Genomic DNA, 23,613 nt, shown 5'->3' on the forward strand with positions numbered 1-23,613 from the left:
GAGTTCAGTCTACTGTTCTGATTACCAGAAGAAAAATATTTACTTGTTTTTGTAATCAATTTATTTGTAGGATCCATTTAGAGAGAAAATTATCGACATCATGAAAGACATTCAAAACTATTGCCAGCTCTATCCAAAATCGGAGTTTGGAACTCAACCCTATGAACAGTGGGTGATTAGAGAGGAGAAAAAAGGTAAATGGCTAGGAAAGGTTTCCAGGCTTCGGGCTTTTGGGATCGTTCCATATGCACAGCTTGGTTTTCTGTGTGTTCTCTCTGCTTTTAGCGGCAAAAGACGAAAAACGCAAGCAACGTGTCTGTGCAGAGCACCTGAAGAAATACAACGATGCTTTGCAAATAAATGACACTATTCGAATGGTTGATGCATACAGTCATCTGCGTAACTTTTACAAGGAGGAAAAAAGCAAAAAAACAGTAGTGAGTGATGATGAGGATGAACCAACAGTATCAAAACAAGACGAAACAGATGAATTTCTAATTGGTTTGTTTTATGGTAAGTTTGAAAAACGTACTGATATTTAATATTTGAAATTCATAAAACTAACTACTGTGCACTAACAAAATTTGCATTAATTGTTAGTTTCTAAAGATTGCTCTGTTATTTAGTATGACATTTGGATGTCCTAGTTCGTACATTAAGGACTATATTAAGCAAAATCGTAAAGTCTGATTGTGTCCTGGTGTGTAATAGACATTCTTCAACTTTGTCCCAAGTATCAGGCACTTCCTTTTTGCCTGATAAGTACAACAGTGTTATTTTTTACTGTGATTCATTTAATCTTTAACACACTAATCATTTTTGCCTCTTTTTTTCATTTATTGCCCACAATGCAGGAATAGGTCACGTGCCATAATGCTCATGGATAGTGCCTCCTTCTTAAAAATTTCAATATTCAAATATTGAATTACCTATTATTACTTAAGAATCCAAAAGTTAAAGTAATTAGAGTAAATTTTAGTTGTCTGAATTTGTTTTCATTTCTGCAGGTAAATGAAGTTCAAAGAACCTGATAGTGAAAAATAAATCATACTTCAGAGATTTGTTCTGGTTTTATCACTGAAGGACTATGAGCTAGGACTTTAAAAATTAAAAAAAAAAAAAATTAAAGAAATATATAAAGTGATAGGAGACCTCCCTGGTAGTGGTCACGCTCAGTAGCTCCAATAGAAGAGTCATTATCTAATATTTATCTATTTAAATTTCTTTATACAGTATAGATAATAAAGTGCCAATTCTACTGTCTTTTACATTGTGAGTTTCCGGTGAGGATTCCTGATTTGAGTATTCCAAGGAGCATATCTGTTGCGTAAGTTTATAGGAATATATCAGCTCTGAGAGCTGTGCATATTCATGTTTCTCCACATGAGACCTCAGTTATTTTAAAACTGATAAGCTGTTATTTAGCCCTTAAATACAGTGCACTTAACTGTACCACTTCTCTTGGTATCTAGAAAGAGGATTTTTTTTTTCCCCTTTTCTCACCATGGAATATAGCCAAAAGGTATGGTAAAGTGTTGTGGTGATTTATTTTGATAGATTAGTGTGCTTTTAATGAATATAAACTAACTTGAAGAACAAATTGACATGCCACAGCTCTTCCTGATGGGTGTGAATTAGCCATGCTGGGAGGATGATACAGTAAATTGCTCTTTTTGATTTTTTTTTTTTAATTTACATTTGTTATCTTTAAAGAAAAGAAGAAACAGCTAAAAGAGTTGGCTAAAAAGTCCGAATATGAAAATGAGACTCTAACAAAGTTGCGAAACACTTTGATGGAGGAGTTCACAAAGACTGATGAACCAAGAGGAATCATTTTCACCAAAACCCGGCAAAGCGCTACTGCTCTGCTCCAGTGGATTAAGGATAACAAAAAGTTTGAAGAAGTGGGAATTAAAGCTCAATATCTTATTGGTGCTGGGCACAACAGTGAAACTAAACCTATGACTCAGGTATAGAATTCTGCACTACAGTGTTAAAATTTTATATGAGCTTTGAGGAAACAGCTTGTTTTAAAACCAGTATTTATAAAATGAAGTTTAGAACCCAATGTTCTAGTCTCATACCTGTCATCAGCTTACCTTGAGAAGCTGCAGCTTAGGAAAATAACAGCATTTAATTTTTTTTCCACAAGAAACAAGTGTTTTTATTGCTTAGATTCTGTGAGACTTAGCAGGTAGTTATCTCCTAGAGCAGTATATAGTTAGAAAGGATATAAGTTATGATGAGGCGTAAGAAGAAAACAAAGTCAAATAAATGGTGGTAGCAAAAAAAGTTGTTGGTTAAGAGTTTATACTTACCAAGGCAACTGTAATTTTAATTATATTTTAGTTGCTGAGTTGAAAGAAGAAATTAATTCAGGTGTTAATGATGCCCAACATTTTCTGATATTGCTGCTTAATCAATTTATATGAACTTATGTCTGTGCTTTACACTGACACATAATCATTGAATGAGAATTTGCCGGAACTCACAATAAAAATTTCAGTTATTCACTCAGCAACATCTCACACCACTGTGTTGACTTCTCACAGAGCATCTCCCTCTTGTTCTGTAGCTTCAAGTAAAATAGTTTTCAGAAATAAATACCTCAATATGCTAGACCTCACTTCTACTTTGCTTTTAACTCCTGCTAAAGTTACCATTTCATCATTTAAGCAAAAAAGTGGGACAGAATCTGTTTTTACTTCAGTTCTTATTTAAAAGATGCTACACGTTGACTTCTCAAAAAGATGCTTGCTTTCTGTGAACATTTTTTCTTGCATTTGTGTATCATGCACAAAGCAATAATCTCTAGCTTTTGAAACCAAATATCGCAAACAGGAAGTTTCTGGCCACAATTAAAAGGATGTTTTGTGTCCTTGTGCTCAAGCCTGTTTGAAATGTCCAGATTCTGGATACTTTATCATCACTGTATTTTTGGGTACTCCACACAGAAGCAACAAGATGGAGTTATCATGGGTAAATAAATGCTGTAGCAGTGCTGAAATCCATACTTAACGCTGAAGATGGAGAAGTTTAGCCCCCCTGAAAAACAATTTAAAGAACTTGCTGAGAGAATGAAAAAGCCTTACTAAACCTCCCCATGACAGTGGAAATGGGGTTATTAACTACAGTTTGAGATCTTCAGTGCTTAAGAAAAAAAGACTTCAGTTTCCTTCTCCCTCAAAAAAGGTGCAGAACATTCCTTATATTCAATAAGGACCTCGTGTTTGTAGTGTTGGAAGATGCTTAAGTGCAACCAAGCCCTAATGTTTGGTACTCTGCTCTGAAAACTTGGGCTTCAATTTCTTCAGTGTATTAACTGTGCCAAACTAATGTCAGAGTCTAATACTGAAAGTAACTATCCTGATTATTCTGATCCTGATTATTATTTTCTTAATGTACAGAATGAGCAAAGGGAAGTAATTGATAAATTCCGAGATGGAAGAGTAAACTTACTCATTGCTACTACTGTAGCTGAGGAAGGCCTAGACATCAAGGAGTGCAACATTGTTATTCGCTATGGCCTGGTCACCAATGAAATTGCTATGTTACAGGTAAGAGTTTACTGCATATCTCACTTATTTTTAGAGTGTTTTTCTGTTTGGACAATGTGAATCATATATCTAAACTTTGGAGGTGATCTGGGAATACCTGCATATTAAAAGAAAAAAATATCCTTGCTAACACCTCTGGGATCATTCTCGGTCAGGATGCAATATAAAATTTGCCTCTGTGAGGCCTGTTCATTCAGGCTCATAACAAACTTATGGTCTTGCTCTTATGGTTTGTTATGCTCTTATGGTTTGTCCAGAAAAGGTATGAGAATATGATCAGGGGAACGATTGAAACTGATTTTCTATCCTTGTACAGTGGGAAAAAGATGGACTTTTATCTCATTTCCCTCTCACATGCCCATGTTTTCTAGTGCAGTGGTACTTCCAGCTTAGGATCAACTGGTATTATGTTCTTGGTGTATGTCTGCTAGGCATACACCAAGGAAAAATGCCTTGGGAGCACTCTCCAGTCTCTGTGGTAAATTAGATGTATAAATTAATACTTAATAAATTATAAATTAATAATAAATAAAAAGAGATAACTGCATATCCAAGTAACAGTTTGTCCGTGTTCTCATTTAATTTGTGAACTCATCTGAGATGCTTAGTAGCTTATTCTTTGTTGGTGAAGTATGTTCTGCTTTTTAAAATGTTGGGCTAATCACAGATCTCCTTAAATCTGAAAAAGTACTGTGTGCTGTTTTAGGGAACATAACGCTTTTTTGTTTTAATCCTTGCAAATTGTAGGCTCGTGGTCGAGCTCGAGCTGATGAGAGCACCTATGCCCTTGTGGCTTCAAGTGGCTCAGGAGCTGTTGAACGTGAGGATGTTAATAGTTTCCGTGAGAAAATGATGTATAAGGCCATTCAGTATGTCCAGAAGATGCCACAAAAAGAGTACTTAGAGAAGGTATTTATTGCAACTCTGTTTTTCTTTTATTGAGGGGTTGTCTGTATTGTAAGGAGTACTTTCTACTTGAAAATCTACTTCAGGAAGAACACTTAAAATGCTGTATCTGGCTTTGAATCCTTCTGCCAATATTAATTGTATAATTTGTGTTTTCTGAGCCTTTAGGAATATCTCTTGTGTTATTGATAATGGGGAAATGCACAATTAGGGGAGAATTGACCAGAACTGATATTTACTGATGTCAGTGAACTCAGTAAAATAACTGAAAAATAATTGCTTTCATTAAGATCTCATTGTTCTTTTAGAAGACATACCATACTAGACAAAGTTTAGTTTAAAGTTGAAGTTACCTTTTTTTTCAGGGTAGGTTTTATATGTGAGGTTCTAGGATTTATGAAAACAAATCTCTACATTAATCTCCCATTATCACTCCACCAGCATGTTACAGTGCTTTTTTGATCTGTTCCTAGATTCAGACCTTCCAGTTGCAAAGTCTAATGGAAAAAAAAATGAAGACAAAAAGAGATCAGTGTAAGACATATAAGAAAAATCCTTCACTAATAAAATTCCTGTGCAAAAACTGCCACAAGATGGTATGTTCAGGAGAAGATATACAAGTTATTGAAAACATGCATCACGTCAGTGTGAAAAAAGATTTCCAGTAAGTGTTTATGAACTACTGTATCTCTTTCAGGCAAAAATGTTTTTTTCTTTTCAATAGGGCTGTATAGGGCCGGTGATAATCAGGGCACTACATTAGTGGTGGTGCGGGGAGAAGATTATTGCAGTATCGTCAAATCTGGGGAGTTTGCAGTTAATGAGTTTGAAGAAATTTCCAGTTCACCAAAGACTGAAACTTTGGGAAAAAGATAATGTTCCTGGGGTTACATTAACTAGGTCAGTTGATATCTATTCTACAGTGCAACTGCAACTGAAGCTGAGTACCAGTTATGCAGTGCAAAGAGATCCATTTACTTATTTAAACCACTAATTGACCCAGGATAAAAGCTTGAGCGACTACCAGTGGTTCATGAGCAACATATTGGCCATGACACTGACAACTGTGTGCTTAGAGAATGTTAATTCCAGTGCCCCACCTCCCCATGTGCTCTTGTTCTTTCTTGTCTTCATTGCAAGAGATTCCATGACAGCTAGTTTGGTAAACATTGACATATGTTAAGCTATATTTAACTTTTCAGTGTCAGAGTGCAAGGAGGTGGCTTTTACCATTCATAATGCAAATTAAGAAACAAAATATTTTTGTTCAATTTTTGCATTTGCTTAATGTAGTAACTTGTAATGGGTATTGTACATTATTGGTCAGTCATGCTTTATGAATTATATAGCAGACTCCATCCTACCAATTTACTGCCCTCCGAGTTCTTCACTGAGACACATCACTGAAACAATTTGTAAAATCTTCTCAAAGACTTAATGAGAAATTAGCACCCATACTTTGAGAAAAGGAAAATTGAGTGGCAGCCAGTGTCCATAAACATAGACAACTTATACTGTGAAACTGCTTTTTCAGCTTAGCATTATCAGTCCATCTAAACTATGTTATAACAATTCTCTTCAAAGAATTCAAAGATGAGAACCCTTCAGCATGGGCTAGTGACTCTCAGCATGAAGTCCTCCCTAAACTAAATAGGACAAGAACATGTGAGTACTGTGAAGCTCTAGATAGTCAGAATCAGGAGATTCTATTAAGGGTTAAGGCTGGACTACAAGGGGTAGAAAGAAAACCTTTAGTTTGTAGGTATTGCTTCTTAGACTGCACTCTGGCACCTGAAAAGCAAATCAATAAAAATCTTTCCTCTGTTATAACTAAGACCCTGCTCTTCCTTTTTTGGGATGGGGAAAGACCTAAGACACAAGTGCCCCACATGAACACATTTGAATTTAGCCTGCTAGAATGCTACCAAAAACAGGGTGGAATGCAGCTGTATTTCACTTTTACCTAAGAGTATGAAATATGACCTGGCTTTTTCCAGCTCCTGAATGTGCCCAGCAGTCAGAGACTGTTGTGTGCCTGACGCCAGCAGTTGCAGTTATTGTGCCTTTAAAACCATCTGTAGCACATAAATATCAACGTATTCTGACTTGCATTTCCTTTCTGTTTTTCAGAAACCTATACCATACAAGAGAAAATAAGACACTACAAGAAAAACATGCTGATTACCAGACAAATGGGGAAATTATATGTAAAGACTGTGGACAAGTAAGGAAGAAGTTCTTGTCGTTAGTTTTGTCTGTGTTGTTTTGATTGTCTTTTTTTTTCCTGTCTAATGATACCATATATTTTATCTAAAATATAATTTCTTTATATTTGCAGGCTTGGGGAAACATGATGGTCCATCGAGGTCTTGACATGCCTTGTCTAAAGATTAAAAATTTTGTGGTTGTGTTTGAAGGCAAGAAAACAACAAAAGACATTTTTAAGAAATGGGGAGAACTGCCAGTCCGGTTCCCTGTTTTTGATTATGTGGGTCATTGTCCTTCAAGTGATGAGGATTAAGGACTCTGAAAAGGGGCTTTTATTTTTCTTCTGTGTTTTTCTGACTACTGATTAGAAGCTCCTGTCTCATATAGTGAGGACTTCACATGAAAACTGCAAAATCCATGAGCTTGAGCAAACTGCCTGGAAGAGAAAAAGAGACCTGAGGGATTAGAAGGACTAAGTCACATGGCTGTTGTCTGCACACAGATTTGCAGTGATGCTCTGGGACAAAGAGTAAGACCAAGAAGGCTGCACCAGAGTGTAATCATAGAACAAATTCCATTCTCCTCATAATAAAGTCCTGTGTGGGGTGATAATATGGACAGAATGTATTAGGTGACCAGTGTCCCAGTGTAATAGAACATCAACATAGATGTTCGTGGCGATCATTTTGCAATTTTGTATGGCCACTGAAATTGATTATTTTAAAATTCCAGAAGTGCAATGTCAAGTATTAGTTTTATGGGACTGCTAAATAATAGCTATGCAATATATTTGTTTAATAAATGACTGTAATGAATAACCTTTTCCATTTGTGATGCTATTTATTCTCTGTCACTGAAAGTATTTTGACAGTAATAATGCTACAAATCTACAAGATACTGGAATTCTGACTGAAAAAATAGCATAACCTGCCTCCATATTTATCTAATTGACAGATTCCCCTCCTCCCTCTGTTTGCAAGTAAAATACTGGAGAGTGGAAAGAAAGTCTGTTTGTGCTATAACTATCTGATTTGCAAATTCAAGATAAACTGGTATGTTTACTGGCATGGGCACGTACACACAAGGCATGGAGTAACAGATAAAATTTGTAAGTTATAACTGAAAAACACTCTTTTGAATAAAGCCTGGGGAAAAAGAATCTTGTTTGCGCCTAGCTGTGTATTTGCTGTATGTTTTTAATAGAAATGGGAGATACTATGCACATTTTTTAAATCAGATGTGATTACAGATATGCATTAGGACTAGATTTAGATACTTTTCCACATTTATTATCCTGACCATTCTCCAGCAGGGCAAAAAGTCTCAGTTCTGACTGACAGATGTGGCGTATTTCAAAAATCACCAAACTGGCGGAGGCCATTTCAGTGATAGACATTAATTTATAAACAGATTGTAGTTACAGTGAGCGAATAGTGAGTTTTCACTGTGGGAGTTTTGTACATTACAGTGTGCATAAACTGCAGAAACTGTTTTATTTATAGACTGAAATTATTCCAAAATAGTAATTGACACTAATAAACTATCTTAAGGGGTTTTCTTTTCATCAAATAAATGGAGGTATGAGAACTAAAGAGATAATACGTGCACAGATGTTACGAAACATAGTTGAACATATGACTGAATTGAAACGGGCGAAGCAAGTGGCAATTTGTGCAGTAAAGACTTTGTAGTGTGTCTGAATTATATTTGTGTTTATATAAGGCTTCTCCTACTCTTTTGTGGGTGTAGGATAAATAAGAAATCATCACTGATTCCTTTATTCACCATTATGTGCTTTACTAGTTAAAAAAAAATCCTCTTTTAGAGTGTTCTTACTAATAGATTAATCATTTTCTTCTGTTGTAGTATTTTGCTTAACACTGAAGCTTTCAGCTATTTTTAGAAATTGCTGGCTCTGCCTGAAGTGAATTTTACACATTTTACATATTAATATGAGAATCTGACAACTTAAAAATGTCTTGAGATGGATAAAGAGATCACACAGGACTGTGATTTAAGATGAATTTTGTTAATGTGGTCAGTATCTGATAAATAAGATGCTATGAAGATGCTAAGAATTAATCTTCAGAATAGTGTCTTGAAAAATAACAATTTCTGGATTTTTGTTTAAGGAGTTCTTATAATTCTTTGTATGATACTTCAAACCAAGAAAGGCTTCCGGAATGTTTAGAATGTAAACACGCTACAATGCATTGTACATAGTATTTTCAAGTGCCTCAACTCACTTTTTTTTTCAACTCAGCTCAACTGTTGAGTTGAACAGGCCATATCACAAACATGCCTGGGCTTCTCATAGTTCATTCGTGTGGTGCCGTTATGCCCCTAGTTCCTGGTGTGACTCAGCCTCCTTGTCACCAAAGCCCAAAGAGTGCTTACGCAATCTCATTTCAGCATAACGAACTTCAAATGTTGGATGCTGCTGGCTTGTAGGATAAGCAATTTCCACTTCCAATCATTGTCTCTGAACAGGGCTGTAAAACGTGCCTATATTGCTCATCCAGGAAGTTGTAAAAAACAAGCTAAATTGCCATATTTTTATCTGCTAGTTACTTCTGCACTTATTGCCTTTATGGACTCAAAGTCCTCCAACGAGTGTTGCAAATCCTGATTTTATTTTCCAGTTAGACCTTTTATTTGTTCACAACTATGGAGAGAGGAAGAACTATGAAATGGTCGCCGTGGATTTGTCTAGCTATGTATGTGGCTACTTAAGAACTAAGGCAGCTTTTGATTTACATTCATTTCCATCTGCTTCATCTTTAACTGAAGAGACAGTTATTTTGAGACGGAATAATAAAAATATTCTGTCTGCTTTTGGTCTGATGTCATACACAACCTGCATCTGTGAATCTCCATTTCCTCATCTGGAAAATCTAAATAGTAACCATAGAGTAGTTGCGTAACTAATTGCATAGCTGTTGAAGAAACTGCATTTTCTATTCCACAATTTGTTGCTGCTTCTTTTACTCCAATGGATTTCCTTGTTGTTTTAACTTTCTTCCCTTTTTATTTGTAGCGTTCTGTAGTTTTCAGACTGCAGAAGTTGGGAACAGCTTTGACTACTGAAAAAACTGCTCTTTGCTTCTTCACATGTACTGGTATAAACAGTCCAAAGGGATTTTAGCTGTCAGGACAGTAGATCTACAAAGCTTGTAAGGTTTGCTGTCTGCCAGTTACACTTTGTTTTGCTTCCAATGCTCCAACATTTGTGAATCTTACTACAGCATGTGCTTCAATTACTAGACCTCAAATTAGAAAAATACATAATATTCAGCATATGCAGTCACTTTGCAAAGTCATTTCCATCATGTGAGTTTGAATCATTTCCTTTGAGACATTCTCTAAGTGTTAGTTTATTAGAGGATTCTAGAGTATTTATGTTTGGAAAATTACAACTAGCTTGATCAAAATGTGTATTTGCAATTTTACAATGTTCTGGTTGTCAGATATAACCAAAGCTGTCAGGGATAAAAAAAATTCTGAGAGTTCTGTTATTGAGAATTCATATAGCCTTAACCACAAAACGCTAGGAAATAACAGTTTTGAAATATGAGTAAGAAGCATGTGTTTGTATATGAGGAAAACATGGTTTGCCACAATACTTTTCTCTTTTGGAAATTTTGAATAGCAGTGGTTTTATCTTATTAGGAAACACTATTGTTAAGCTTCATTGTGCCCTGCATTTACAGTGCATCAGGAACAGTGTATTTTGGTCTTCTCCACCAGTTTTCCTTCCTGGCTTTTGTCAATCTAATTCAGAAATGTCCTCATGTATAACTTTACTCTTGCAACTACGACTAGGGCAGGAGAGGAACTGAAACAACACAAGTTCATGTGGAAAGAGCAAGTGTTTCTTATCAACGGTTGATCCACACAAATGATTCTTATTTCTTCACAAAAGTCTCCTCACCAAGACTAATCTTGTCAATGTTCTGCCAAAAGTGCTTATATTGGCCTCTGCCTCAACAGGACTGGGGCAAGATTCAAATTGCAGTTTGTACTATTGGGGTAAGGTGGTGGAGATCTGTCTGTCCTTCGTAACGATAGAGATTTTTCTTTGCAAAACACACACAAATTCTAATGGCCAACTTGTGTGATAGGAAAACTGCATGCATCCACCATGCTTTTAGAGAAGCCAGAGCTAATGATGCACTCAACTGCAACTCAAGATGTGCCCAACTTCTACTGAAATTTCAGGAAGATCTGGGTACTGAGGTCTTGTTTTCTAGCATGCCACATGCAGGCATCACCATTCTGGATTCATTGTCTCACTGTCTTGTTTTGCTGTTTTAGTGTAAATGTAGGACGGAAATGTGGTACAAGCTGGTGCAGGGAGAAACATGAGGCGATTCAAGAAGGGGCTCTGCACTTGTAAAACCAACAACATCTAAGTCTAGCAGCTTTCAGTCATAGGTATCTGGGGTTCCACCAACCTGTCAGTTTGTGACCTTTTCTGGCAGGTTACCACCAGCATTTACATGGTGGCAGGCCTAAGAGCTGCTCATCCTGCCGGAAGGGCTGCAGCTGGGCCTGGCTGACACCTCAAGCTGAGGATGGAGGCCAAGCAGAGGAAAGCCTGTAACCAACTCCAGGCACAGCAGTCTCCTCTGGTGCGGGCCTCAGCTGAAATGGCCATGAAACTACAAGCCACGAGGAGGTAAAGGCTTCATTTTGTAGCTCAGCTGCTACAGCCCTGCTGTCTTTCTGCACAGGATCCTGAACGTAAACCCACGTGTTGCCTGCTGTGGGCCTGCCCAATGCCAGTAGTGCTGGCTGTGGGGCAGAGCACTCTGCCCCAGTTTCTGTCCTTGGCCCTGCCTTTGGGGTGCTATCTCCTCAGCCACAGTTTTACCTAACTGAAAGAAAGGGCAGCCCCTGATCACTGAGAAAGAGCTTTGCAGAAAAGAGTATGTGTTCCATTCCAGCACAGTGTCTGGTGAGTGCTATAAACTATGTGATACCATTTATATACATGCACATAATGGTTGGAAAAGACCTCTGATATCATCGAGTCCAACCATAAGCCCCTCAACACCATACCCGTTAAACCATGTCCGTAACTGCCTCATCTGCATATTTATTGAACACTGCCAGGGATAGTGACTCCACCATTTCCCTGGGCAGCCTGTTTGAATGGTTGACTATTTTTAAGTGTAGAAATTTTTCCCAATATCTAAATTGAATCTCGCCTGGCACCACAGGCATGCATATATATATATATATATATATATATATATATTTTATATATATATATAGTAAATTAGTAAATGTAATCACATCTGCAATGTCCCTGCTTCAGCCAGAGGAGGCCATAGGGACCGAAGCGCATGGAGTGCATTACATTGTGCTACTGTGACACAAAATGTGCCCAAATTTGAATTGGGGGCGGTCCCGGTGCCTGTTCAGCCCGGACATCTGAAGACACGTAGCACATTTTTCCTTCCCTGTTCTTGCCGGGGCCGGTGCCGGTGCCGGGACACGCAGGGCCCGGTCCCTGGGGGCCTGCGGCGTGTTCCAGCAGCCCCAGGGCGGCCGCCAGGGGGCAGCGCGCGCGCTCAGGGCCGCGCGGGCGACCGTTACCCCCCGGCCCGGCCCCTCAGCGGCGTTTGCCCGTGAGGGTCTCCGGGAGTGTTTCCAGTGCTTCCCACAGCAACTCTGAGGCACATCAGTAGTAATAGTATTTGAATAAAGCCAGTTTGATGAAGGCAGCGTACTTCTGCTTCCCTTTTAGCATGCTTTTCTCTCTGCTAAAAATTCCCTTATGTAACTGGATCCTGTGGTCTCAAGAGAAATCCTTGTTTTCAGCTGACCTCATTTCAGTGAGCTCGATGAAACACGCGCCGGTGCTCCCAGCGCCGCGCTGCACAGCGTGCACCGGGCCGGGAGGCGCTTGCCCCGGCTGCTGCCTCCTGCTCCGCAGCAGCCTGTTGAAAAACGTCACTTTCTTCACTTGCGGAAGGCTTTAAACGAGTTGTGTTTCAGCTCTTTGCTTGGTGTTATTACACTATCGTTTATTATTTCAGAAACCGAACAATCAGGAAATATAAACAACAAGGACGTGCTTCAAATTTCTTTCAATTTCTCTGCTGAGCGTAGGAAGAAGTCATGAAGGAGCCCTGAATATGTGAGGATTGCTAAAAGAAAGCATAAATACTTTCCAGAGAAAAGCAGTACATATCAAGTAACTGTTGAGTCATACAACCCTAAATTAGTGTAAGCAGATGTGGGCTACAGCGTACACTGATGGGAAGTGCATAATCACCACCCCTCTAGCCACCCACCAAACATTTCTGGTCCAACAACTTCCCTGAAAATCTGTTTCTAATTTTATGAAAACCCTTTGAAATTTGGCACAGTTTGCAAAAGTATGTAGGAAAAAAAAAAAAGTCTGCCAGAGGTTTGGCCTCCGACTGGGAAAACAGACACTGCCTTTTCAAACTCTTCTCCTAGATCCACTGACCAACACCCAGAAGAGAGAATTCACATTCTTTTGGAATACAGCAGGAAAATGAAGGTCTGTATGCAGCTGAACACAGCTTTGGATAATATTTATATCTATTTTGAACTCTCTGTTGCTGCACAAGGCCAGACTGTAATGTGGAAGTGTTTGTTTTAAAGAAAAAGGAAAGGGAAGTCGTTTCAAATAGACTGTGGGGACATTTTTGCTTGTTACTTGGATGGATTTCAGCGATTAAAATAAAGGAGAGTGGGAGGGTTTGGTTGTATACAAAGCCATAAAAGTGTACTGCAGGCGTATTAGAAATATAACTGTTGTTTGTTTCTGTCCTGCAGGTCCGGCTAAAAATCGTATTTGCTGTGGTTATATGCCTTTTGCTTTCCTTATTACTTATGTGTATCATTATGCTTCCATCACGAGGTAAGACTTTCTACAGTCTAATGTACATAAGATATTTTTTACCATCTAATGTAGTGGAAAACACAATATCTTTAGTTACATACTTTTCTAAAGTTTGTAAAATCACTTTTAGGATTGTCCTGTTAGAATTCTTGTGGCTTTGTTGCTTTGCATGAGTGTTGTAGCTGAAATATCCTGAAGATACAATGGAAATGCCAGCAGATGTTGAAACAAAAAACTATTTCAAGTGAAAAGCACCCGAATTCCCAAATTAACTTTATTGTCCATGATCCTTCAAGTTCACAGAGCTACGGAAACATTTTTGGATCAGTCACAACATGTATGGGGCTTATTTGTTTGCTTTTTTTATTAAAGATTATTAGAAACTTGCAAACTCCTAGGAGTTTGATTTAGTTTGCTGAACTTGTATTGTAAGCGATCAGTAATTATTCATTTAGTGAACTTATATTAGGGTTTCAGTGTTGTCTTAGTAATTATAGAAGTGTTTTTTCCATCCAATTACAAGCTAAGCGTTTCGATGTTGTAGGGTGAGGTAAACTGTTTATGAATGTATTTAAAATTGCGTTTGGGTATTAAAGCCAGTATAGGATAAAAAGGAACTCAGTGTCTTTTAGCATTAAAGTCAGTTGGAGGTAAATGCTAATATAGGTCGTCAGGCAAAGTTTGATGAGGATGTGGTTTTAAATTTAGAACCTGAGTGGCACTGACTTACTGATTTTTTTTTATTTCCTAGAAGGAGTCTAATAAGAGCAAACTGAATATTTTCCCAGCCCGTTCACTGTAGCAGATGAATTGAATGCCTCCAAAATAATTCAGAGTAGTAAAAAGTATATATGACAATTATTCATCTAATGGAACTTTTTAAGTAATTGTTCATTTGTCGATGGGGTGACTGAGTTGAAAAGATCTTTTTTTTTCTACTTCTAAATATTATGCAATCGTCTCATTAAATCTTGTGAAACTAAATCCTGCAGTGAATAAGCAACTCTGGTAAAATTTCCTATGGAATATTTATGTGGATTACAGTTATCATGGGTTGTTTTGTTAAGGGAAGAGACAAAGTTCCTGAAGCTGTTAGGGTTGATTCTGTTAGGCAGCATGTGACTATGAGTGTAGATTATAACAAGCTGGGAGGCAGTGCTGGGAAGAGATATGTGAGGTGATCAGTTGAGCTGATTTTTACCATCAATCAGGGTGTCATGTCTCTGGGTAACTTAAGCATGCACTTTCTTTTCTAGGTCTGCACTTTCTTTGCTAGGTAGATGTATTTATGACACAAAGTCAGACTCCGTCAGACTTGTTCATTTCAAGACTGCTTTGACAGGGCACAATGTTTTGATGGCTTTTAAATGACAAAGTGAGGTGACGAAGATGCCCAGAGACTGAGGGTCAGTTTGGCAGGCTAAAGAAGTTGCTACAGATCAGGGAAGGTACTGTAAAATTTCTAGATAGCATTTTTCCCTCCTAAAGTTATCAACATGCCAGCTCATGATCGTAGTCTGAGCCTCTTCAGTATCTCAGCCACTTTTATCTCTGTAGTTTCTTGGAGTAGTGACTTGAAAATCAGACATAATGAATATCGCCTGTAGACTTAAGTAGGGCGTAAAAAAAATGACCTTACTTTAATGAATGCTCTTGAAGGAGCTTTATACAACTTTAGACAATTGATTATGGCTTCTTAATCCTAGGTGGACCTTTAGTACTGCAGAGGTTCTAGGTCTATACATTTTTAAGTTCTTACTAAGCTACTGATCAGTTTTAAAAGAACAACCTAGAAATTATTTCTGTGGTTCTTCTTGCAAGTCAAAGAGAATGGGAAGTGGCTAGATATAGCTCCGGTTGTTTATGCATTCCACTTTTACCGCTACTTAACCGCAAAGATGGAGAGATCTAGAAAGAAGATTAATTGCACATTACGTAGAGAAGTACATAGGAAAGGTAAAAAAAAAAAAAAAAAAAAAAAAGACTGAATTTGTGCTTTAGAAGTCAGTAAAGCAAAAATATCTTTTCTAATATTTCAAGAACTGAAGAAATACCTGGTTACATGTTTTCCTGCTGATTTTCTGGTGATTTCATGCTCTTCAAACTTCTTTCCTTTCTTAAAGCCTTAGACAGCAGAGATGTAGACTCTGTAGCAAATTAAACCATTTCCATCCTACCATGCCCTAGTTTCTATACTCTGTTCGTAGTAGCTCTGGCTCTGTTCCTACTAGTAACAAGAGCTGGACCATGCTGAAGAATGTGATTTATTCAGATTTCAGTTTTTCTTTTCATTGCAGAGTGTTTTTTGAAGTAACCTTCACTGTGAAAGCACTAGCTCAGCTTGCAAAACTGTTTGAATATAATGCAAGGATGGAAAAATGGATTCAGCTAGTGTGGAGCTGAGAGTGACCAGAAGTTCTGGGACATGATGAGAAAGAGCTTTGGAATTAATTTGTGATGCTGGGCTGGGCTGTGACTTCCCCAGGGAGAAGATTGCCTTTATGTGTGTGTTGTAGGAGCTCATGTTTTAGCCGCTCAGCATCAGATGGATGAACAGAGGAGAAGAGAGTGGGCATTCCAGTCCAGAGGCAGGATGCAACACCAGCTGCAATCTGGCTTCCTCAAGATGCTAACCACTTTTCACAAATCATTTATTTTCTGTGTTGTAGTGAATGCCTGCAGGGCAGTTGTTTCTGCTGTATGCTTAAAACAGAAGTTATCATTAATGTATTCTAAAGTAAGAGCAGAGAATTTTATGCAGATTGGCTTCCTATGATGCCCTGTTGTCAACCCATCTTATCCCCTAATCAATACCGAAATCAGAATGGATGCTTTCTGATTATTATGTAGACTTGAGTGAGCCAATAGGAGTGAATATTACTGGGGCGTTTTAGAAGTCTGATGTTTTCAAATTTGGACAAGCTGGCCAAAGAATATTGATAAAAGTGCCTGAATCTTCCTCATCTTTCTTCCTTGGAGATAGAGCATCATCCCGTACAAGGGTAACCAACCAATGGTCTAAGCATAGGATTTGGCGCAGTGCAACCTCTCATACAAAATGGAACATCAATTAACAAAACAAGGGAAGTGATCTTTTTGCACAGGGTAAAATAGACACGTGGAACTCATTGCAAAGGGGTGTTGTAAACACTAGATGTTGTGAATACTTCAAGCATTCAGTGGGTGAGTGGGTAGCTGTGCGAAAGAGAAATCCCTTTGAAATATAAAGAAGCCACGGGAGCTGAATAGAGTTGGAATCTAGGAGAACACTCAGGAGAAGTATCAGATATTCTCACCACCTCCCTGCTTCTGTTTGTGAATACAGTCCTCTCATCGCAAATTATGCAACTAGGTTCCTGTTTTGTGGGAAATCATAGGCATCAGCACATCAGGAGTGGAGGTGTGAATCTCTTTCTCAGCAGACTTCATGCTGATGGGGTTTCTCTTCTTGGTTATAGGATACTGGTACAGTCCATTGATGTGTCCTAGTGTCAATATTATCATCTAGGAAAAGCATCTGGGAAAGCCTTTTCCTAGAGAACTGGGGCTACCTATGCTTTAGGAAGCACTGGGCATATGGCAATGTGTCTATACACATTATACATATATACATATTCATATATATGTATATATATATATACGTATTACATGTATACGTATTCAGATTGGATGAAACTGGGGAGGGGAACAAGTATGGTGTCTAAGAACAGGCAGAGCTCGTACAGCCCAGGAGTAGCCATCTGGAAGGTATGGTATTGATCCTGCCAGCTAAGCTGGGGAGGCTGAAGCTATTCGGTCTATCCACCTCCACTCTTAGGGAATAATCCTCATAATAGAAGCAAAACTTCACAGTAATGGATTGATATACATAAAGTTCATCAGAGTTCAATATATTTTGAAGCTCTTCTATTTGTATTTCATTAAAGTCCCTCACAATAAGGAATTGCACAATTAAATGGAGTAAATGAGAGGGTATCTGTATAAAACCAGTGACAATTGCTAGATGTTTACAGGTTATTAACACCAGTTACACAGTGGTGTATATAGACCATATTATTTAGAACACACTGAAGTGCACAAGTAAGTAATTATGACTGTGGAATATATAAAGCTAGCTAATTTTTGTGAAGCACAAGAGCCAGTTCAGTACACAGTATTTTTCTGCATTTCTTGATGTTCAAATGTGCACAAGGAAATGTAATGGCATCTGAATGCAAACAGACCACAAAAGCTTAAAATCTAAACAGTGGGTTTTTAAAGGGAAAAGAATGAGGGTGAAATTTGGTAATCTTTCATTTTTCTGGTTCACTTTGCTATTTGCTTCCTTTTTGTCCTTGGGCTTCTTGTTCCATCTTAGTTATTCTGTAGAGAATGGATCATAACAAAAGAAATTACCGATTTAAACAGTAGCCATCCAAATCACCACCTATATATGTTGTAGACATATAAATTACTCATCATATTAGTGTTTATTCTGTGAGCAGAGAAAATTTGAAAAGGGTTGAAATCACAGTGCTGGTAAGATGTGGCCCATAGCAGAATCCAGTATGGAACTGAAAACCAAAACAAAGGACAGAGAAATACAAGATACTTCAGGAATACTAATGATAAAGCTTTTTTTTTTTTTTTTTTCGTATAACATGTTTTCAAATACTATTATTGAAGCAAATAAAAAAAAAAGAATTGGCTACAATTACAGCAAACAAAGCTGCTGCTTTTAATTAAAGCATTTAAATATATCTTTAGTTGCCTAGAAACGCATTAAAATTTATAAGTAATCAAATAAGAAATAGTTGTGTTCAGTGTTTTTACAGTCCACTCGTAAAAATTCCAGTAGGAGTGGACACATTTTGAAATTCGTTAGCACCCATAATAAATTATCAAAGAATATTAAATATAAGATGTGGCTAACAGAATAAAGGTTTAAATTAGAACTGTGAAAATTAGAGCAAGTAGCGGCAAGACATTTGTGGGATCACTTGTCCTTTTAGTAAATATTCCTTTTAGCTGAGAGAGGAACCAGGAAGTTTTGCCAGATTAGACTATTAAACAGGACTATAAATTTAGAGGTCTTGATGATAAGGAACTCTTAGATAGAAGGGGTTACAAAATAGATAGAAATGGACTCTGGAATTTTAGTAGTTTTCTGGGAGTTTGTTATCTTTGGGCGTATCCTTAACATTTTTGAGGATCTCTTTAATATGCAGTCAGGGTATTAACAAAAGAAATTAACTTGTTATTGAACTTTTTGAAATATTTTTGTGGACATCTTGGCAGCTCAGTTTAAACAGGTAAGTTTTTGCTTATGGATTGGCATTCAGTTTTATTTCCCATGACAGCTTTCATCTGCATTAGTGCAGACAAGACTAGTGTCAGCAGCCAACCTGACATGTGTATTCTTCAGTAACTAATAGTCACTTAGCAGAAGAAAACATGTGTTATCATTACAAACTGCTAGAAAAGAGAATATGAAGAAACATCTTATGGGAAGTGAGTGTAACCTTAACAAAGAGGGAGCCTGTAACAAGGAAGTACTGGAGCATGATATGAAACCTCAGGGCAATGAGTCATCTTGATGATTCGGCTGTCACCCGAGAAGACTGCAGGAACAAACAGGGGACGTGGCAGTGATCTACCTCGCTGCAGTGTGACATCCCCTGTACCTCTGAAGGCCCTGGCAAAATTCCCCATGACTTCCAAGGAGAAAAGCATGGAATGCAGAGGGCCTGGACTAAAGAAAGCTGCCATTAATATGGTACTGACCTTCAAAAACTGGCTTGCTCAAAAAAAATCCCATGCCTTTAAAGACTTTCTGCTTTGGAAAATCTTTCACTTGTAAAATCCTTGGATTTTTTTTTTATATATTTCTAAAATGAATTTTTTTTTTATTTGCATGCACGTAGCATGTCAGTGTTTTCAGCATTACCATCTTCTCATCCAGACTGATTGCCCTTATGTTTTGTTTTAAAAACCTGCTCTAACTTAATGTGTTTTAGCTTTTGGAGGAAACACAGTCAGACAAGAACCACAAAACCAGTCACAATTTTCTGCATTATTCTTTCACGACCATTTGAGCTTTTTATAAATGAAATATCAGAGAAACTCCAGGTACTCCAGAAACTCCAGTTTTCTCCAGAATCATCACAAATTTTCTTTTGCAGCACTAAGTAAACAGTTGACGTTTGAGTTCACGTCTTCATTATGTTACAGCATTTGTAACTGTGTAACATTTGTCTGTTTCTCTCTTGTGGTTTCTAATAAATACATGTAGTGGGTAATAATTTTTCTACTTTTATACTCATCTCATAATACTGTTGTATGAGACAGCTCTGAAATACCACTTGACTGTAGTGAGTTCTATGTATGTGCTGCTGTTTGGATGTTCACTAAATATATGTGGGACCTGTAACTATTAAAATAGGAGAATGTTTGATTCGCACGTTGTCTGGAAGAGGCTTTTCTTGAACCCACAGACTGGGGGAAATAAATTGATTGACCCAAGACTGGAGGAAATAAATTGATTTATCTAATTCCTAATATTGCATCCCTAAAAGTGAGTCTTACAGAGGCTGAGGGAGCTCACACGATAGAAATAGGAAAGTGTCTGCTGTACCAGCTCTCTGAATACCTCCAGGATTAAGCTATTCTTGCTATTCAGTAGTGCTGAATATAGAAAGGAAGAGTAGAAATATTTGTCTGGTAATGATTTCTAGCTTGTTTTGCACTTCAGTGCACTTCACTAAATTAACACATATTTTTTTCTGTCTTATTCTAAGCTGTCAACACTGGTGATGGTCCTAGAGCTCTTACACTAGAGGATTATTTGAATGGAAATTTTCAGTATAAAACATTTTTTCCATATTGGGTTTCAGGTAAGTAAAACCTTTTCTTGTAAGCACGTCTAATATGTATTTTCTGGCTTGTTTACACAGACTCAGAAATGTCATTACAGTCATTACAGTCATTACATCCAGTCATTACTGTCAGTGTCAACTACTGTAAATAAATAATCTTTTAGGTAAAACTTATGGTTGAACTGACTTTTCTGATAGCAGTTCTAGAAATTTTAGATATTTGATGTTGTAGCAGAAACGTTTGTTACAGAGCCCTTAACTGTTTTGTTTCCTTTTGCTTGCTGCAATGACTGATAGTAATACATCAACGTATCAGCCACCTTTCCTTTTTGATAGTCATTAAACTAATGCAAAGTTGTGACATGGATCTTTCTAAACATGCCATGTGCCATTTTTTATTGCGAAGCAGAATACAGAAATTTAATTTCTCTTCCTAAAAGGGCCTGAAATTGCCACAGTAACATAAGTCACTTAAGTGTGCTTGAAAGATGCAAGCAGTGAAAACCTTAAACAATGTTTCAGATTACTTTGAAAACATCAAAGCCTTTTCCTCTCTTTAGCTCCCTCACTTATGAAATGAAGCTAAAGCCCTGACCCTCATACCCTCTGCCAAACTATGGGTGAGGTCTTGAGCACAGGTGGGATAAATTTCATTCTCATTGGTGGCCACTCAGCTTTACTGAGTAGGACAAAAGAGTAAAAGTAGATTCATAGAGGGTAGTGTTCCTGAAGTAATACTGCTGTTATCTCCAGAATCTCTGCAAATGAGAATGTTCTGGTGTCACTGCAAGCAAGGGTCTTGAATGTTTTTTTTTAAAGCATTTTCATTTGTCTTCTTGGAGTAGTGATCTAATGCTTCAGTTTCTGCTATTTATCAGATATTACTGAGAGTAAAATTCAGCATTTAACTGTAATATTAACTACCTGATGGTATGTGCAGCATGTAATGTTGAGAATTAGTTGATGGTATGTTCTGTGGATAGTCTTGAGAAAATAATCAAGAATCTTGAGGTCAGTTTGTTGTGTAACTGTGTGCCTCGGCATCTTTAAAAGAAAAGACTTTTTTACATAGATGCCAGAAGACATTTGCTCAAAATCTGAGCAAAGAGTGACAAGAGTCACTGACAAGAGTGGTGAATATTTGGATAAGCAGATCTATCTATTGTAGTCTCTTCTGCCCCAGATAACTGCCATTTTATCTTGTTTTTGAAGATAATGAATATCTTCATCAATCTGCAGAAGATGATATTATCCTTTACAATGTTGAAATGAACTACCCAACTACTATCATGACTAACAGCACAATGGTATGTACATTTTCAGTTAATAAAAATGCACAACATGCAGTTATGGTTTAAGTATCTCTTTAGAAGTGAGTGGATTTAAATCCTGTCATATCCTCATTTAAAGTGCATTCTAGAATCTAATTTATTTCTTTATTTTACAGAAAAAAGTTAATGCTTCGAGTTATTTGTTGTCATCAGACAAATATTTCATAGCTCTGGAAAGCAATTACTCAAAGGTAATTTTACTTAATATTACTTAATATTACTTAATGTTTGATATCATTCAATATTTTGTTGATCATGATACTTACAAGTCAGTGTTTCCTGATTAAGTAAGTGTTCCTTAAGTAAAGTGGAAGGTTGTCAAAAGCTAGCTGATGGTTTTTATTTACATTATCTACTTCCAAGTTAATAATAATTTCTTTTTCTTGCTTAATTAATTTTTCAGCTTTGGAGATACTCTTATACAGCATCATACCACATTTATGATCTCATATATGGGTAAGGTCTAATTTTTCTTACAGAGAGCTACAGCGAATGCTCCGTAGTGACGTGCTTGCAAGCATCTCCGCCTCTATAGCAATATAACTCCACCCTGCTTTGGTTTTGCTTGAATCAGTCAGGTCACTTGTAGTTTGCTTGATTATTGTTACCTACTGATTGCTTCTTCACAGTCAGGAAGTTATTTTGACAAGAAAGTGGTCTCTGGGAAAATATAATGTCCTTTCATCTACTCACCAAAATATCTGAACTCATTTATATTTTGTGCCCTAAAATTTGATTGCTCAGGTTTCCTTATGCTTCCCCCCACACACACTTCTTCCTCCTTATTTGCATAATTTTCTTCCATTCCTTGTTTGCTTTGGTCCTTTACAGGCTCAAATCAGGAGTTTAATGCCTTCTTCTGGTTGATTTAATCTTTAGCTTTCCTAAAAAGCTTTGATTTAGCTTTTAACTTTCCTAAAACTCTCGCATGCCCTTTAGTGCTCAGCGATGTTGTAACAGTCAATCCTGGGTTCCTCAAAAGCGTACACTTCCTCCCCTTGCATTTGGTCTCATTTTTCCCAAGATCTTCCCCAAACCACTCCTCTTTTTCCACCTACCCAACCCTGAACGAAGCCATCTGCAGTCAGCTTGTTATGCTAGAAGCAGCAGCATTACCAAATACTTTGTTTAGTTTTGAGCAACAGGAACTGAAGTGCTACATTCCTGGGAAACTGCTGGCTCAAGTGACAGGAAGAGACTGTTTCAAGCATCGCATGTGGCTTTGTAATCCCCAAGTGTTGTAACTGCTGCTGTTTTGCTCGCTTCAACATGCTATGTCCTTAGAACAACAATGTGGCCACTTAGCTTGCATTTCCCTGGGACTCGATGAGACTATAATGCAGACTGTGGGTCTGCAGAACAAGTTATTGTAGATGCTTTGCAGTCTTTAGAAAGAAAAAAAGATTAAATAAATAAATAAATAAAACCAGACCTGGCTTTTCAGGTGCTTGAGAGGGCTGAGCTGTGAGCCTTTACCAGCACTGGTGCACACAGTCACGCTGCTGCATGTCTCGCTGCCTCCTTTGCACAGCTTCTCATGTCAATTTTGCATTGCTGACCGAACAAAAAGCTGTTAGAAAATATAGCCCTTCGTGAATTTTATATGTATCTACAGTATAATTATCCATTTGCCCTGTGAGCAAAAAGCCATTTCAACTTCTTTCCTTTTTTTAGTGGTTTTGTAACAGAAAATCAGCTTCCACATAAAATTCAGTATATATCCTGGTCTCCCGTTGGACACAAATTGGTCAGTAAAGATATGAAGTGCTAGAATTATATTATTTTGTGTGACTAGAAGAGATTTCTTTGTCTTTGGTTATGTTTTGTTAGGCCGTGTTTTTGGCAAGCCTTTACTTGTATGTATCAAATGCAAATTT

General features: G+C 37.5%; 2 protein-coding genes across 3 annotated transcripts in view; both read left to right on the plus strand.

Moving 5' to 3' along the window:
* Positions 1–7,694, plus strand: part of IFIH1 (interferon induced with helicase C domain 1) — a 24,453-nt gene extending 16,759 nt beyond the window's left edge. Inside the window, exons 9-16 of the mRNA XM_026051769.1 lie at positions 71–194; positions 286–513; positions 1,714–1,970; positions 3,408–3,557; positions 4,305–4,466; positions 4,937–5,127; positions 6,594–6,687; positions 6,802–7,694. Coding sequence (XP_025907554.1) covers positions 71–194; positions 286–513; positions 1,714–1,970; positions 3,408–3,557; positions 4,305–4,466; positions 4,937–5,127; positions 6,594–6,687; positions 6,802–6,984 — 1,389 coding nt within the window. The 3' untranslated portion in view covers positions 6,985–7,694. The remainder of the gene's footprint in view (positions 1–70; positions 195–285; positions 514–1,713; positions 1,971–3,407; positions 3,558–4,304; positions 4,467–4,936; positions 5,128–6,593; positions 6,688–6,801) is intronic.
* Positions 7,695–13,103: 5,409 nt separating this feature from the next.
* Positions 13,104–23,613, plus strand: part of FAP (fibroblast activation protein alpha) — a 36,105-nt gene continuing 25,595 nt past the window's right edge. The window contains exons 1-7 of one of the 2 annotated variants that reach the window (XM_026039061.1): positions 13,104–13,206; positions 13,485–13,569; positions 20,328–20,423; positions 21,618–21,712; positions 21,853–21,927; positions 22,140–22,192; positions 23,411–23,483. In XM_026039061.1, coding sequence (XP_025894846.1) covers positions 13,201–13,206; positions 13,485–13,569; positions 20,328–20,423; positions 21,618–21,712; positions 21,853–21,927; positions 22,140–22,192; positions 23,411–23,483 — 483 coding nt within the window. In that variant the 5' untranslated portion in view covers positions 13,104–13,200. Of the gene's footprint in view, positions 13,207–13,484; positions 13,570–20,327; positions 20,424–21,219; positions 21,336–21,617; positions 21,713–21,852; positions 21,928–22,139; positions 22,193–23,410; positions 23,484–23,613 lie in introns of those variants that run through there. The other variant, XM_026038299.1, reaches the window with a different exon arrangement.

The sequence above is a fragment of the Nothoprocta perdicaria genome, unplaced genomic scaffold, assembly GCF_003342845.1.
Source record: "Nothoprocta perdicaria isolate Ctin4 unplaced genomic scaffold, notPer1 scaffold_0, whole genome shotgun sequence".
In the NCBI taxonomy this organism is placed as follows: domain Eukaryota; kingdom Metazoa; phylum Chordata; class Aves; order Tinamiformes; family Tinamidae; genus Nothoprocta; species Nothoprocta perdicaria.